We start from the raw sequence: 17,446 nt of genomic DNA on the forward strand, positions 1-17,446 counted from the left end.
AGGATTTTTTTTTTTAAGAAATCAACACTTTGTACCATGCTGTGACCACCGTATGTGTGATGTGTCCCCATGGCTGGAGATGGGGTTAGAAAAGAACCAAGGCAAGACAATTTTTCATAGGGGAAAAGTTTCCCAAATTCTGTGGGTAACCCCTTTTAGGGTAATAAAATGTTTCTGGAGAAGACGCAGAATTGTTGCTCGAAGGTAATCAGAATGGTCTGGGTGGGGATGCAGGAGATTATAGGTGCCTTGTTCTGTTTCCTTATTAATAATAATAATAATAATAATAATAATAATAATAATAATAATAATAAAATCCAGTTTCCCTTCAGTATTTTTGGAAAGTTGTTATTTTGGGGGTTGCCTTGGTATTTTTTTAACCGGTGTCTTAATTGCCCAGCTCTCAGACCACACACGAGTTGGGCTTTGCACACAAAACTTGAAGTGCCTCACTCTTAGGCGCATGCGGACTTCAGAAGGGCCTCAAAATGGGCGCCTCCTTAAAGTTGGCACCCACGTGCCGCCCCCTCTTAAGGAGGCACTGGCAGCAGCCGGCACATTATGGTTTGTGCAGTCCCCGGGACAGGGAGTGCTTCCTTAAATGCCTAAAGCCAGGCTTTGCCTCACTCTAGTCCCGGATGTTCCTCCAATGCTTTTAAATGCGCCATACCTTTCAGTAAGTACCTTTTCTTTCTCTCTTTTCTCTTTTGCTGCCTTTCTTCCCCTTAATATCTTACAGGAAAATGGTGTGCTGTGTTCTCACTTATAACTAGTTCTCAGGCCATTGCTCTAAATTCTGAGAAAACTTGAGAGCCCCTCCAGTCTGAGGACCTTGGTGTATGTAACTCCTTGTGTCTTCTCCCCCAAGCGCGTGGCTGAGGGGGACCTGCTGGTTCGAGGCGTCCCGAGGCGCCGACCTGCTCTGATCCTCGGCTGTGGGTTGCACAGTGAGGTCGGCAAGTGTGACTGCCCCAAATCGCGCTGACTGTCCTCGGCTCAGCGTGCAGGGGAGCATTCCACGGCAGGACCGCCCCCGAGGGACGCCTGCAGGGATGTCCAAAAGGCTCAGCTCCCAGGTAGAGCGAAACATCCCAGAAGAGGCCTGCTGTGAGGAACACCGGGAACCACTGCAGCTCTTCTGTGATGAAGACCAAAGCCTGCTTTGCGGCCGGTGCTTCCCCTCCGAGGAGCACGAGAGTCACGTGGTGTGCGGAGTCCAGGAGGCCGCTGGCAATTACAGGGTGAGCCTCCGGCAGCTCCCAGAGCCCTCAGAACCTGGCTGCCTCCCCTTCTTCACTTACTTGGGGGACAGATCTCCGATCCGCCAACACCATTCCCTCAGGCAGTGTTTATCAAAGAATACGAGATAAGTACCGTCTTTGGACAAACTTCAAGGCTAAGCCAGCGTAGGGCTATGGGCCATTCGGTTGTCTGAGATTGAAAATCTAACTGTTCTTTTTTTTTTTTTTAAGATTTTATTTATTTGCGAGAGAGAATGAGATACAGAGAGCATGAGAGGGAGGAGGGTCAGAGGGAGAAGCAGACTCCCTGCCGAGCAGGGAGCCCGACGCGGGACTCGATCCCTGGACTCCGGGATCATGACCTGAGCCGAAGGCAGTCGCTTAACCGACTGAGCCACCCAGGCGCCCCAATCTTTTTTTTTTTTTTTTAAAGATTTTATTTATTTATTTGAGACAGAGAATGAGAGAGACAGAGAGCACATGAGAGGGGGGAGGGTCAGAGGGAGAAGCAGACTCCCTGCCGAGCAGGGAGCCCGACGCGGGACTCGATCCCGGGACTCCAGGATCATGACCTGAGCCGAAGGCAGTCGCTTAACCGACTGAGCCACCCAGGCGCCCCAATCTTTTTTTTTTTTTTTTTAAAGATTTTATTTATTTATTTGAGACAGAGAATGAGAGAGACAGAGAGCACATGAGAGGGGGGAGGGTCAGAGGGAGAAGCAGGCCCCCCGCCGAGCAGGGAGCCCGATGCGGGACTCGATCCCTGGACTCCGGGATCATGACCTGAGCCGAAGGCAGTCGCTTAACCAACTGAGCCACCCAGGCGCCCGAAAATCTAACTGTTCTAAAGCAATGACCTTACCTAGAATTCTGTGATCTGTTTCTCTGCAGAAGTTATTCCAGGAGATACTGAGCACATTGAAGGAGAAACTTGAAGTAGCTAAAAGCATATTGGCTGATGAGCAAGAAAGGATGGTGACGATTCAGGTCAGTGCTGATCTCCAGTCTGAGCAGGGAATTACCTATAATGTTGCATAGCAAATAACATGAAGTCGGAAGATAAATAACAAAGCAGGAAAAATCTTTGAAACCCATAGGTATGAAAAGTGTTAATTTCTTTACGAATGAAGAGTTCTTAAAAGTCAATAAGCAAGGGCGCCTGGGTGGCTCAGTTGGTTAAGTGTCTACCTTTTACCTTTGGCTCAGGTCATGATCCCAGGGTCCTGGGATCGAGTCCCGCATCGGGCTCCCTGCTCCTTGGGAGCCCGTTTCTCCCTCTGCCTTTCTCTCTCGCTCTCTCATGAATTAAAAAAAAAAAAAAAAAAAATCTTAAAAAAAGTCAATAAGCAAAAGGCTAGAAATTCAATAGAAAAATGATTGAAGAAAAGAGATTTCACAGAAAAAAAAAAATGCAGCCATCCTTTAAACACTTAAAAAGATCCTGAACTTTGTTTATGGTAAGAGAAATACAAATTAACTCTTAAATCTGTGAAATGTCATTTGCAAGCCTTATTGACAGATAAAAAAAGATTGGTAACAGGATTTATACCAATGCCATGGGAGAATGAGCATCTCGTGTACCGTTGGTGACCATATAAATCCTGAAACCATTGAAAAGGCAGTTTGAGAATTACTGTTCGAAACGAGGGCTTGTCATCTGTTATGCCCACTTCTGATTTCACACCTTCTCTTCATATTTAACTATTCTGTGCCAGGTATCGCAGATTCTGGGTCTTCTCCCTTTCAATTTTTAAAGAGAATAAATGGCCACTTGAGGATGGTAGAGGAAGAGAATTGACTGGTTCTCCAAGAATTTTTCAACTGATCCCCATTTTTTCAGCCTTAAGTACCATATATTCAACAGATATTGGGGTCCCGCTGTTTGCTAAGGACTATATTAGGTGGTGGGGATTTAGCAGCAGGAGAGAGGGGAAAAAAATGTCTGCCCTTGTGCAACTGAAGGTGAACAAAACAAGTAAAATGAATGGTACATGGTAAATGCTATACATTCTTAAGAAAAGAAAAAAGGAAAGCATAATGGGATGTACTTTGAAATAAAGTGACTTTGTTTAGAATGTGGCATTTGACAAAAACTCAAGCTGGTGAGGAACTGAGTTATGCAGTCTTGGAAAGAATCTGGTATGTACTCCTTTGGGGTTGGGAAGGCATGGAAACTGGTAGGTGAGGTCAGAAGATAAAGGGGCCAAGTCATACAGGGCAGCTGACTTTAAATGAAATAGGGAAACCAGTGGAAAGTTTTGAACAGGGGTAGCTTGATCAAATTTCCATTTTCACAGAAGCACTCTGGCTTCTGAGGCTAAGACTAGACAGTAGGAGGGTGAGAGCAGAGGTGGGGAAACCTGCCAGGGGACTGTTGAGGTCATGAGCAGTGGTCAGGTTCTTGATAAATCTCAATTCCATGGGGTCTCATGAGATGAAATACCATTAAGCTGCCTACTCCCAATGTACATCTCTAGCTCAGACTTCCAAGTGATAGACTTCCGTGTCCATCTTCCTACTCAGCATCTCTCCTTGGATGTCTAAGTGACAACTCAAAATCAGGATATCCAAAACTGAGCTGCTGATACACTCCCCACCTCTGGGATCTATCCCTTTCTTGTTTATCTTTTTCTGTTCCAGTTGCTTTCTCTAAAAACCTTGGAGTCACCCTTTCATTCCTGTTTCCTTACACTCCCTATCCAAAGCATCAGCAAAAGCCATTTGCCCCACCTTCCAGTTTTCTTCATCTCCTTCTCTTTGTCACGGTGATCTTAGATTTCTCAGTTTTCTAAGTCAATTAACATTTCTTCATCTGCATTTCACGTTCTAAGATTATGGTGATGTTAGTTGATCTTGTCTCAAAACTTTTTTTGTCCTTTGTATTTACGCCTTTTATTTCTTCCCCTGTACTTTATATTTCCTTGTCTTTATATTAGAGTTAGAGCTGGAAAGTGACCATAAATATTTATCCGTGGCGTTTAACTTGAAGTCTGTCACATTTATATCTATGATGAAGGGAGAAGAGCAGGATTTTAAAGAGATGATTGAGTCTGAATATAGGATAAGGTTCCAGTTGATGGTTGAAGAGGAGATGAACTCCCGGAGCCTGCAAGGGTGCGTATTCAACCTGAACGTGAAGGAAGATGGTCTGAATCAGCTGATGGAATTTGGCACACAGCTGAAGGAGAAGTCCCAGGAAACGCTACAGGTGAGATGTGGAAAACTGCGTGCTCACAGTGTTTGGAAAATGAGAGCTGAACATTATGCCAATTCTAAAATGGGACAGCCAGTGACAACCACGAATGTATTAAAAGAATGTGTATATTCACCCAGCAGTTCTATTTCTGATCATTTATCTTATAAATATACTTACATGCCTACAAAAAGATATAAGGATAAGGGAATGCCGTAAAATTATTCCAGTATAAATCCATGGTTTAGAGGTAGTCTTTGAAGCCAGATTGATGAGGTTCCTATCTGGTCTCTGCTATTTACTAGTTTAACCTGTACATGTTGTTTAACCTGTGACTCAGTTTCCTTAGCTATTAAAATGGGGATAATGCCCCTAGTTTATAATACTGTTGTGAGGATTGTGATAATCTATTTAAAGCTCTTTAAACAGCGTTGTACGTATTATGCCATCGGTAACTATTAGGCATTATTATTAATGCTGCAATGTTTATGATAGCAAGAGATTAAATACAACCTATATCCATCAATAAAGGATTCTCAGAATAAATTGTACTATGTACTTACAATGAAATGCTCTTCAGCATTTAGAAAAAATAACAGCTTTATGTGTATGGATAAGGAATGCTCTCCAAGAACATATTATTTATTAAGAAAAAAACAAGGTGTGATATCAGCAATAGCATATAATATGTATCATATGTGTTCTTTAAGAAAAAAACAACAGCATGTGATTTTGTGTCTACGTGGAACATCTTTGCAAGGATAAAAAATGTCAGTGGCTTGATTATTTCTTTTTGATTAAATTATTAGATTCAAATCTTAATTTAATGAAGGAAATAGGAAACTTTCTGAACAAAATGGCACAGCAAAATAACATGATCTGTTTTAGGGTCGGGTTGTTATCTGAATAAGTGGACTACGTGTACACCTTCCACATCAGCATAAATATATTGTGTCAGAATATCAAATTTCAATTGAGGTGTCTTCCTTACCACACAGGGGTATTGGGCCTTACCTAATTATATGTATTTCTGGAGTGGCAGGCAGTAAAGTGGGTTTAAGAAACGGTTGAATTAGTGAATAAAAGAAATTACCACTTGTTAAATAGTAATAAGGAGATGCTTCTGCAGAGACTGAAGGATTTGGGGAAAGAGAACATGAATAAACTGAAGGAGAGTGAAGTCAGGCTTTCTGAACAGATCTGCAGCCTCCAAAGGATCATTGCAGAGCTAGAGAAGAAGTGTGGGGAATACACCTTAGCGTTGCTCCAGGTAAGAAATGATCTTCATTACAGTATTTGAGAAAGGAGAAGTGGACAGTACTCATTAGGGGTCAGTTGGAGAATATTTGATGATTTTCAAACATACATGAAGGCTGTGTAGGCTATTTTCCAGTCACCAAAAGCATTATGAATTGTCTAAAATCTTGATACAGTGGAGAGCTACTTCATGATATGAATTCTTACCTTGAGGCTATCAATAATTAGTTTGAATCGAGAGGTCCCTTGATAGAGTAAATAATGGATTAGTCAAATTATGATACATCAATACAGTAGAATATTCTGCAACCAGAAAAATAGAATGAAACAACTCTATAGTGGTAGAAATAATTTTCAGAATATTTAGTTAAAGGGAAAACATGCAGAACTGCTTTTTGCTTGGTTTTAGTGAATATGTATGTATGTATAGACATATGCTCATTAACATTCACAGACTGCCTTTGGCAAAATAAACACAAACATTGAGCGGTAACCTTGGAAAAACAAGGGTGAGATTTTTTTATATAGTATTGCATATTTTAAATGTTGTAACATGCATTACCTTTCAACAAGTAAATTATTATCTTAAGACTCTGTCCATATCCTTCGGCCACCAGGCTTATTATCTGCAAAGTGAGTGCTCTTATTTGAGAAGCCCTTACACGTAAACAATTAGGTTCTATTCTAGGGCCAAACCTAGTTCCAGACAGGTAAGGTAGGTGTGACTCAGTTATGCTCAGCTTCTGACCTAGCTCCATCCACCGTCCCCAGTTTATTAGCAGTCTGCTTCACCTGTTCAACTCTTGTTACCCAGTGTAAGAAAAAAAAGTAAATGGGCAGAGTTTGAATTATGACCATTCTGGATAAGATGGCTGAGGCGAGGTATGGGAAATACGGCCCTTGGGAAATGCAAATCAAAACCACAGTGAGATACACCCTCTCAGCTGTTAGAATGGCTATCAGTAAGAGAGGATGGGTGCTGGTGAAGATATGGCGAAAAGGGAGCACTTCAACATTGTTGGTGGGAATGTAGATTGGTCCAACCCCTATGGAAAACAATATGGAGTTGTCTCAAAAAATTAAGAATAGATTTACTATATGATCCAGCAATTCCACTTCTGGGTATATACTCAAAGGAAACGAAAACAGGATTTCAAAGGGATACACGCACTCCCATGTTTGGAAACAACGCAAATGCCCATTAACAGATGAATGAACAAAAAAAATTTAGTACATCTACTTAATGGAATATTATTCAGTCATGAGAAAGGAAAATAACCTCCCATCTTTGACAACATGGATAGACCTTGAGCACATGATGCTTTAAGCAAGATAAGTCAGAAAGACAACTATTGCATGATGTCACTTATATGTGGAATCTAAAAAAGTTAAACCTGTTTAAACAGTAAAATGGTGCTTATTGGGGGAATGGGGTAGGGGTGGGGGGCATTGATAAGAGTGATAGTGTTTCAGGGTACAAACTTGTAATGAATAGTAATAAACCATAGAGATGTAATGCATGGTATAATGAATATATAAAACAATATAGTATTATAATTGTATGATGTGATAAATACTGCTACATCGGCAATCATTACAATATACAAGGGTATCAAAACACACTATACACCTTAAACTTACTGTTGCATGTCAAATTTATTCAACAAAAGAAAAAAAGACATCAAGATTAAATATAAATCTTGCCAAGACATCATCTGATTCAGCAGGTTCCAAATTCCATATAAAATGACTATACAATCCCCACCTGTAATAAAACTAAGAAAACAAAAACACAAACATTTTCCTTGGGAATATAACAATGATTTCAAGCATTTTTCTGACTTTTACTATTCAGTGTTAAAATCTGATATCTGAGATTTAGCACCACAAAGCTGGGGAAATTACATACAAACCAAGTTTCATCATTCGAAGATAATTTTCAGGGGCACAGCTCAGAAGAGGCGTGGCTCAAATACCAGAAGTGTGGCTCAAATAGTAACCTTATCTCTTTTTCACCCTGTAGAATGCAAGATATTCTGTGGAAAGGTAAGCTTTCATTTTGGAATGGAAACATTGGGGTGGGATTCAGGGTCTGAAACGGGAGCACACAGGAGTAGAGATATTGGGGTCAGTAAGGATCAGGAGGTCATGTATTGACATCCATCCTCTGGATTGGGGCCTTGGGTCTGCACAGATAACTGAGATTGTCCTTTCTTTTATAGGAGCGAGTCACTACTGCTTCAGTGTCTGGAGCCCGCCCAAATCACAGACCTGAGTCTGTGCCAAGTAACAGGAATGAGCAGAATGCTCAACATTCTCCAAAGTAAGTTGACACATCCACGATTACAGGGCACTTGATTTTGTATCTGAGAGTCAAGTGAACATCCTAGATAAAAGATTCCAGAGAGCTTAAGGATTTAAAAAGATTGGAGAGCTTAATATGCTATACATATTGGAGAACCTATCAAGAAAATAACTGTATGATCTTGTGTTGAAAGGCTCTCTTTTGCATATCCTTTCCCACTTTCCCAAGCCTGAAACGTGATCATAAGCAGAGTTTGACAGAAAAAAAAAAAAATTAAACTTCTAGGGAAAAAATGTTGGGGCGCCTGGGTAGCTTAGTCGGGTAAGCGTCCAACTTTTGATTTTGGCTCAGGTCATGATCTCAGGATCCTGGGATCGAACCTGCATTGGGCCCCACAATCAGCAGGGAGTCTGCTTGAGGATTCTCACCCTCTCCCTCTCCCCCACCCCTCATGCCCTCTCTCTCTCTGTCTCAAATAAATAAATAAATCTTTAAAAAAAATAAATAAAAAAATGTCAACATATATAATGAAAGATTTATATCTCCTACCCCATAGTTCTACCTTTTCTGGAATGTCCTGTCAGTGGATCCATACAGTATGTGGCCTTTTATGTCTGGCTTTTTTCACTTAGCATAAAGCATTTGAGGCACATCCAAGTTTGTTGTGTGTATCAGTAGTTTATTCCTTTTGGTTTTTGTTTTGTTTTTTTTTTTTAAAGATTTTATTTATTTATTTGAGAGCAAGAATGAGAGAGAGAGAGAGAGCATGAGAGGGAGGAGGATCAGAGGGAGAAGCAGGCTCCCCGCTGAGCAGGGAGCCTGACGTGGGACTCGATCCCGGGACTCCAGGATCATGACCTGAGCCGAAGGCAGTTGCTTAACCAACTGAGCCACCCAGGCGCCCCTCCTTTTTGTTTTTGTGGGGTACTCCACTGTGTGAATATACCACAGTTTATTCTCTTGTAATTCCAAGGCCAGTTGAGTTGTTTCCAAATCTGTGCTATAAATATTTGCTTGTGAGTTTAATGTGAACATGACTTCATTTGTCTTGGTTGCATATCTAGGAAAGGGATTGTAAAATTTGTTTTCCAAACTGTGTCATTTTGCATTCCCACTGGTGATGTATGAGATTCAGTTACTCCACATCCTCACTAACATTTCGTATTGTCACCTTTTTTTTTTTTTTTTTTTTTTTTTTTAAAGACCTAGGGGCGCCTGGGTGGCTCATTTGGTTAAGTGTCTGCCTTCGGCTTGGGTCATAATCTCAGAGTCCTGGGATTGAGCCCCATGTTGGGCTCCCTGATCAGCAGGGAGTCTGCTTCTCCCTCTCGCTCTACCTCTCCCCCTGCTCGCATTCTCTCTCTCTTTAAAAAAAAAAAAAAAAAAATTAAAAAAATATTAAAAGAGTAACTTATTAAAAATAAGTAAAGCAGACTTAATACGTATGTAGTTATATATCACTTTAAACTTTAATTTACATTTCTGAAATAACTAGTGATATTGAGCATATTTTCATGTGTTTATTTGCACTTTATCTCTTTGAAGTCTATCTATAAATGTTTTCAGTATTTTTATTTATTTATTTTTTTAAGATTTTATTTATTTATTTGAGAGAGAGAGAGCACATGAGAGGGGGGAGGGTCAGAGGGAGAAGCAGACTCCCCGCCGAGCAGGGAGCCCGATGCGGGACTCGATCCTGGGACTCCAGGATCATGACCTGAGCCGAAGGCCGTCGCTTAACCACCTGAGCCACCCAGGCGCCCCGTTTTCAGTATTTTTAAAATTGTGTTGTATATTATTTAGTGTTGGGATTTCTTTATATATTCCAATTACCAGTCCTTTATCAGACATGTTTTGTAAATATTTCTCTCTGTGATTTATATTTTTTATTAATTTTTAAAATTTTAATCCTCATATTGTCACCATACTGTATTATATTAGTTTCAGGAATACAATATAGTGATTCAACAATTCTATACATTACTCAGTGCTTATTATGATAAGTGTACTCAGTCCCCTTCACCTATTTCACCCATCGCCCCCTGCACCTACCTCCCCTCTGGTAGCCATCAATTTGTTCTCTACAGTTAAGAGTCTGTTTGGTTTGTCTCTTTTTTTCTTTGTTTGTTTTGTTTCTTAAACATATGAGTGAAATCATACGGTATTTGTCTTTCTCTGACTGACTTATTTCATTTAGCACTATGCTTTCTCTTTCCAACTATGTTGTTGCAAATGGCAAGATTTCACCCTTTTGTATGGCTGAGGAATATTCCTGTGTGTGTGTGTGTGTGCGTGCACCACTTTATCCATCCATCAGTTGATGGACACTTGGGCTGCTTCCATATCTTGGCTGCTGTAAACATTGGGGTGCACGTATCCCTTGGAATTAGTGTTTTTGTATTTTGGGGGTAAATGCCCAGTAGTGTGATTATTAGATTGTAGGGTAGTTCTATTTTTAACTTTTTGAGGAACCTCCACACTGTTTTCCAGAGTGGCTGCACCAGTTTGTATTTCCACCAACAGTGCAAGGGGGTTCCTTTTTCTCCACATCCTCACCAACACCTGTTGTTTCTTGTGTTGTTGATTTTAGCCATTCTGACAGGTGTGAGGTGATACCCCATTGTAGTTTTGATTTGCATTTCCCCGATGATGAGTGACGCTGAGCATCTTTTCATGTGTCTGTTGACCATCTGTATGTCTAATTTTGAGAATGTCTGTCCATGTCTTTTGCCCATTTTATAATTGGATTTTTGTTTGTTTGTTTTTTGGGGTGTTGAGTTGTATCAATTCTTTAGATATTTTGGATGCTAACCCTTTATCATATGTCATTAGTAAATATCTTCTCCCATTCTGTAGGTTGTCTTTTAGTTTTGTTGATTGTTTCCTTTGCTGTGCAGAAGCTTTTTTTTCTGATACAGTCCCAATAATTTATTTTTGCTTGAATTGCCCTTGCCTCAGGAGACCTATCTAGAAAATGTTGCTATGACCTGTGTCAGAGCAATTGCCACCTGTGTTCTCTTCTAGTATTTTTATGGTTTGAGTTCTCACATTTAGGTGTTTGATCCATTTTGAGTTTATTTTTTTTATATAATGAAAGAAAATGGTCCAGTTCCATTCTTTTGCATGTAGCTGTCCCATTTTCTTTTTCCCATTGCATATTCTTTCCTGCTTTGTTGAAGATTAATTGACCATATAGTTGCGGGTTTATTTCTGGGTTTTCTATTCTGTTCCATCGATCTGTGTATCTGTTTTTGTACCAGTACCATACTCTCTTGATTACTACAGCTTTTTAATATAACTTGAAGTCTGGAATTGTGATCCCTCCAGTTTTGTTTCTCAAGATTGCTTTAGCCATTCGGGGTCTTTTGTGGTTCCATACAAATTTTAGGATTGTTTGTTCTGGTTCTTTGAAAAATGTTATTGGTATTTTGAAAGAGATTGCTTGAGTAGTATAGATACTTTAACAATATTTGTTCATCCAGTCCATGAGCATTGCATATCTTTCCATTTCTTTGTGTCATCTTCAATTTCTTTAATCTGTGATTTATATTTTCGTTTACCTCATAGTACCTTTTGAAGAGCAGAAGTTTTAAATTTTGAAATTCAGTTTATCAGTTTTTTCTTTTATGGTTTGTGTTTTTGTGTCCCATCCTAACAAATCTTTTACTACTCAAAGATTTTTTTCTTCTAGAAGTTTTAGTTTTTACATTTAGGTCTGTTATTCTTTTGGAGTTATATTTGTATATGACTCAAGATCTGGTACAACTCCCACCCCCACCTTTTTTGTACATGTATATATCCAGTTGTTCCAGCATCATTTGGTGAAAACACTATTCTTCATTAAATTTACTTAGCACCTTTGTTGAAAATCAGTTGGCATGTACAAGCCGGTCTATGCTGACTCTAATAGGTCCATTGATCATTGTGTTTATCCTTTTGCTAATACCACACTGGCTTGAATTTTACTCCATAGGAAGTCTTAAAATTGACATGTGAGTTCTCCAAATCTGTTCTTTTCAAAATAATTTTGGCTACTCCAGATCCTTTGCTTTTTCACAAAAAATTTAAAATCAGCTTACTGGTGTCTACAAAAAAAAAAAAAAAATGGAGACTTGGATTGGTGTTATAGTGAATGTATAGATTAATTTGGGATAAGATGATATATTTCTATTTCGGTCTTATTTGATTTCACTCATCAGTGTTTTGAAGTTTTCAGCAAAACATATTGTACATATTAGATGGATCCTTAAATATTTTATTTTTTTTAGTGTTAATAGCATTTCTAATTGAAATTTCATTCATTTCCAGTTTATTGCTGGTATATAACAATAAATTTGTATATATTGACATTGTAATTTATGACTATGCTAAACTTACTTATTAGAGCTAGTGGCTTTTTTAATAGATTCTTTGTGATTTTCTACAAAGATAGGCAGGTAATCTATTAATACAGGAAGTTTTATTTCTTGCCAGTATGTAAGCCTTTTCTATATTTTTCTCACCTTGTGGTACTGGCTCTAGGACCTCCAATATAATGTTGAATAGGAGCAGTGAGAAACATTTGCCTCCTTCTTGATCTTAGGGTACAAGAAAGCATTGTCTTTCACCTTGAACTTTGATGTTAGCTGTAGGGTTTTTTTATAGTTGCCTTTCATAAAGTTAAGAAGTTCTCCCTCTAGTCCTGATTTGTTAAAACTTTTTATCATGAACAGATGTTGAATATTAGATGCTTTTTCTATATCTACCAAAATATTTGTATTTTTTCTTCATGTATTAATATGGTGAAATATATTTTTTCATATGTTGGCCCAGACTTGCCTTCCCAGAGTAAACTCTTGGTAATGATGTTTTATCCGTTTTATTTATTGCTGGATTCAATATGCTAATACTTTAAAGAATTTTTGCATTTATGTTATTGAGGCATGATGATCTGTAGCTTTTTTGTAATCATCTATAGATACTTTAATTTTATTTTCATTTCTAGATAATCTATTCTGTTCTTTGTCAAATCCACTTGGTCTTACTTTTTAGCTTCCTATATCCTGTAGGTATTTTTAAGCTTTTCTTTTTTCTTCAAACATGTAAGCAAAAACTATTTTAGTTCTGTGCCTAGTAATTGCAATATCTAAAGTTCTTCAGATTTATTTCTGCTAGTCTCACTTAATAGTGCTTTCTTACTTTGTGAGTGTGTGTTTGATTTTTTAACAGTAAGCTTCGCTTTTTTCCTTGGATATTATTTTTAGAAATTGAGTCCAAGAATGAATCCATGCATTATTCCAGAGAGAATTGCATTTGTTTCTGCCCATCTTCTGGAAATACTGAAAGCCTGGGACAACTTAAATTTAAATTTCAAGGTTTATGGCTTTTAAGACCACCCTAATAACGATATGAATTGGGCTTCAAGTCCAGAAATGTAAGTTCATTTGGCAGCAAAACTTTCTGCTGGATTAGATATTAAGGTAAAAAATAAGGAACTATTCCAGGTTTTATGGTTTATGGTTTAGCAAGTGAAGAAATAAGTATGCTATTAACTGAAGTAGAACTGGAAAGGGGTAGTTTTGAAGTTCCATTTTGGACATAGTATGTGTGAAATGCCTCTGTTATTTCTAACTGGTATTTGGCACCTTCTTTATGAAGTAAGCCATGGGGCACCTGGGTGGTTAAGTGACTGCCTTCAGCTCAGGTCATGATCCCAGGGTCCTGGGATCAAGCCCCGCATCGGGCTCCCTGCTTGACAGGGAGCCTGCTTTTCCCTCTCCCTCTGCCGCTCCCACTGCTTGTGCTCTCCTGCTCTCTCTCTGCCGAATAAATAAATAAAATCTTAAAAAAAAAAAAATTCTAATGGGTTAAAAAAAAAATTATGAAGTAAGCCATGAACATATAGAAGATATTTAAAACTAAGGCTAGGTGAAGTCACCTAGGGAGAAAGGAATACAAACTGTAAAAAAGGAAGACCCAGTCTTAAGCCCTGAGAAATCACAATATTTAATAGTTGAGGAGAAAGAGATAAGAGAAGGAACAGTTTGAGATACGAAGGCAAGTGTCACTGTCATTCAAGGATAAGAAATCACATTGAGCTCTCTTGTTTGCAGCTTGATTTTTTTCTGGAGGATTCCCACAGGTTTTCCAGCCTCTGCTAATACGTTCTTTTGATTTACTCAATATCAAGAGCCTGCTGGCAACAGTTTCTAAGCATCTGTGTCACACTCTGGTGATATTTAAGGGGAGAGCAGTTTAGTCACAGGGAAAACCCTGCTCTGTTAGGAGATTCTAATGAGTCTTTAGGGGAATGAAGCCTGGAGTTCGAGGCTTGGAGGTCTTTAGGAGAGTAGTTGGCTCCCAGCTGATACGTGACGAGGATTGAATACCATTTTTACAGCCTGCCAAAATTCCTTTCTGCTCTGACAGAACCTCTGTGAAGTCCATTACTCTCCTTCCTCCTCAGATTGCATCTCCTTCCATTATCTCACTGCCCTCTTCTTCTGTGATGCCCAGTTCTTGAAACAAAGCTCAGAGGTCACCTTTCCTGAACTTTGAGATTGCCTCTTCCGTATCTGTGCCTGCAGCTGTACCCACTCACTGGCAGGTCTCTTCGTGGTAGACATCCTCAGTCTCTGGTGGTGGCATGGCTGACTCTAACCGAATCGAACTGAATTTCTCTCTCCCCGCAGGAGCTGTGACTTTGGATCCTAAAACAGCTCATCCCTGTCTGGTCTTATCTGAGGATCTGAGAAGCGTGAGTCTCAGAAATGTCCAGCAGGACGTTCCTGGCAGCCCGGGGAGATTCGCTTTCGGTGCCACCGTGTTGGGTGTGGAGGGTTTCACCTCAGGGAGGCACTACTGGGAGGTGGATGTGGAAAAGGCAACCAAGTGGCAGTTGGGGATTTCCGAAGATCCTGCCAGCAGCGCTCGTAACCTGCCCGCTGCTTCCGGAGATAAATTCTTACTCACAGGTTCCATGATGGGAACTGATTATACTTTCTGGGTCTTTCCCCCTCTGAAAAGGGTCTTCTTGAGAGGAGAGCAGATGCACAAAGTTGGAGTCTTCCTAGACCGCGAGTATGGGCACATAGCCTTTTACGATTTGACAAACAGATCCCTCATTTATAATTTCTCTTCTCTCACCTTCCGGGGAGCTGTCAGGCCCATATTTTCTCTTTGTATCCCAAGTGGAGGCACAAGTTCAGACTCGCTCAGCATTTGCTTTCCTCATGTTTCTTCTTGTGATGTTAATGTTAGCCCACAGTCTTCCTCGGCATGAAATCTAAGACCACAAGGGGCCAGAAAGTAAAGAGCTTGACTTTGTAAAAGAATCTATATAAAGTAATCCAATAAAAGTTTCTGACACTTGATTGAGTTGGAATCCAGTTTATTACCCCAGAGCTTTTGCATTCATGTGGCTTTCAACACCTATTTCGAGAAAGAACTTATATTGAAACTGGGTCATGAATGATAATGATGGAAGGACCCTACACTAATTAGAACAACAAATGCATATGCAGCATAAAATTAGGAACTTAGAGAAGTAATATAGTCTGGAATCTCTAGGACTAAGTTAAGGACTCTAGCGATTTCTGAAAACACAATTAGATGATTATAATCAAGACTTTAGATTTGAGAATATCATCACAGTGACATGAAAGGAAGACATCCTGTGCCTGATCCGATGCTGACAGAGTCAGGACTTTCTAACATCATTCCAAACAGAGAACTTAATTTCCCTGGGTATTTTATTGGGTGGGGAGGTGGTGGTGCAGAAAATGTGAATATTTTAAAATTATTTTTTTCAAGTATTCTACTACTTTCTTACAAGGAAAAGTAGATTTCTTAAAAGAATCATGATAATTCAATGCTTTGAAATATATAAGTAATACTGTTGGTTTATCCTAAAATCACCTGAGGATTTTTTTAAAAAATCCAAATATCTAAGGCACCCCTCTTGACACACACCATTTACATTCATATTTTGGGTTGGAACCCAGGCATCATTTTTCCAGAGCTCTCTGAGTGGTTAATATGCAGCCAAGATTAAGAAGAAAATTAGTAGAGGCAAGAAACAAAATAGCTAGTTTGGTCAGTGGCTGTAGCCTTTTGTGTGGCTCACAATTGTGAGTCTTAAAATGTAAAGACATGGTGATAATACTGGGGAGGTAGACTCTGGTTTGCAGATGAGAGTAAGTTTTGCATGGCCTCTAGTGATGAGCAGGTGTGAGTGGTTCATGTGACTGGGACTGCCAATCAGACTGCTGTTTTAGGAAAATCGTTGTAATAGAAGTTGCTTTAAGAAACCATACGTCTTGGATATCTGGGCTAAGTAAGATGAAGGATATCTTGGGTCATCAGGAGCCACCAGTGGTTTGAAACGCCTAGGATCATCCCATCACACTGAGGAGATATTGCTACCCTTAAAGCATTTTGCATATGGTAAGTTTTTTGCCTAGGATACATTTAAGTTAAAAATCCAATTTCATACTGTACTTATTACTTGGATATAGTTCTCTACAAATGTGTAGCAAAGTCAAGCTATGAGGCTCTTTATAGATGAACTACTGATACCTTTCTGGGTTAGGAATTAAGGGAAGGCTCACAGCTGCTACCAATCTAGACCTACTCCTACCTTCAGTTGAGAGGGCAGGCTGCTTGAAATAATCTATCTGAAGCTAAAAGAAGGAAAGGTAAGTGACCTCACTGATAAAGAGAAGATAAAGAATTCACGGGGAAGCCATTTGAGGTTCTGATTTCTTGGTTTCCTGATTACAGTGTGATAAATATCATCCATCAGTGGTAATGGAAGTTAAAAAGCACATAGACAGGGAATGTGAAAAGATGGAGAAAGTTACATTTTAGTTGTCTTTACAAATTGGAAAGTGTAGGAGAGAATGGGAAATTTGCCCTGAAAAGAACCTAGTGTCAGATCGGAAATTTATACCCACAGGAGAAGGAATTCTCTGCAGCAATAGATGAATGTAGTAGGATGACAAAAAGGATAGTAAATTTAAATACTACATATTAAGATAATTTATAATATGCTGTCTGCAAGGTAAGGTTCCAAACAATTTATATGTATCATCTCGTTCTTTTAACTCTCTTTTAATTTACAGAGTCAGAAATACGCTAAAAATCACCAAAGAGTAATACAGACTCTTAAATAAACAGGCAGTTTAATCGTTCCACCCACACACATTGTATTTCCGGAAAGGTATTCAGTCAGATAACTGGGATTGCTATGGGATTGACTGGGAGGGAAGGCAGGGGAAGTCAAACCCTGATAAAATGTAAAGGTGAAATTCACATTTCTCAAAAGCAGTTGATGGAGAGTTAAATGCATTTTGTGAAAATAATTCTACATTATTTGTATAGTAAAATTTTTAATTAAAAAATTGATTACAAATTAGGTGAATATTTTTTTTCTAAATGAGCATTTTAATGAGCTTTGTGTTTATTCTAATG

At 39.2% G+C, this 17,446-nt stretch overlaps 1 protein-coding gene across 1 annotated transcript; it reads left to right on the top strand.

Moving 5' to 3' along the window:
* The first annotated feature begins 1,052 nt into the window (after nt 1-1,052).
* On the top strand, nt 1,053-15,257 carry TRIML2 (tripartite motif family like 2). The gene is made up of 7 exons (XM_045879523.1): nt 1,053-1,241; nt 2,133-2,228; nt 4,258-4,449; nt 5,564-5,704; nt 7,715-7,737; nt 7,914-8,014; nt 14,668-15,257. The coding sequence occupies exons 1-7, from the start codon at nt 1,053-1,055 to the stop codon at nt 15,255-15,257; spliced, it is 1,332 nt and encodes a 443-aa protein (XP_045735479.1).
* Nucleotides 15,258-17,446: the final 2,189 nt, after the last annotated feature.

The sequence above is a fragment of the Mirounga angustirostris genome, unplaced genomic scaffold, assembly GCF_029215605.1.
Source record: "Mirounga angustirostris isolate CCGP_5_RB_7025 unplaced genomic scaffold, mMirAng1.0.hap1 SCAF_2, whole genome shotgun sequence".
NCBI lineage: Eukaryota > Metazoa > Chordata > Mammalia > Carnivora > Phocidae > Mirounga > Mirounga angustirostris.

Bases quoted from the DNA above. Each gene is read 5' to 3' on its own strand.
- TRIML2 (XM_045879523.1), top strand. From the start codon at position 1,053: ATGTCCAAAAGGCTCAGCTCCCAGGTAGAGCGAAACATCCCAGAAGAG. The intron at 5,705-7,714 runs GTAAGAAATGAT...TTCACCCTGTAG, and splicing joins ACACCTTAGCGTTGCTCCAG to AATGCAAGATATTCTGTGGA. The intron at 8,015-14,667 runs GTAAGTTGACAC...CTCTCCCCGCAG, and splicing joins AATGCTCAACATTCTCCAAA to GAGCTGTGACTTTGGATCCT.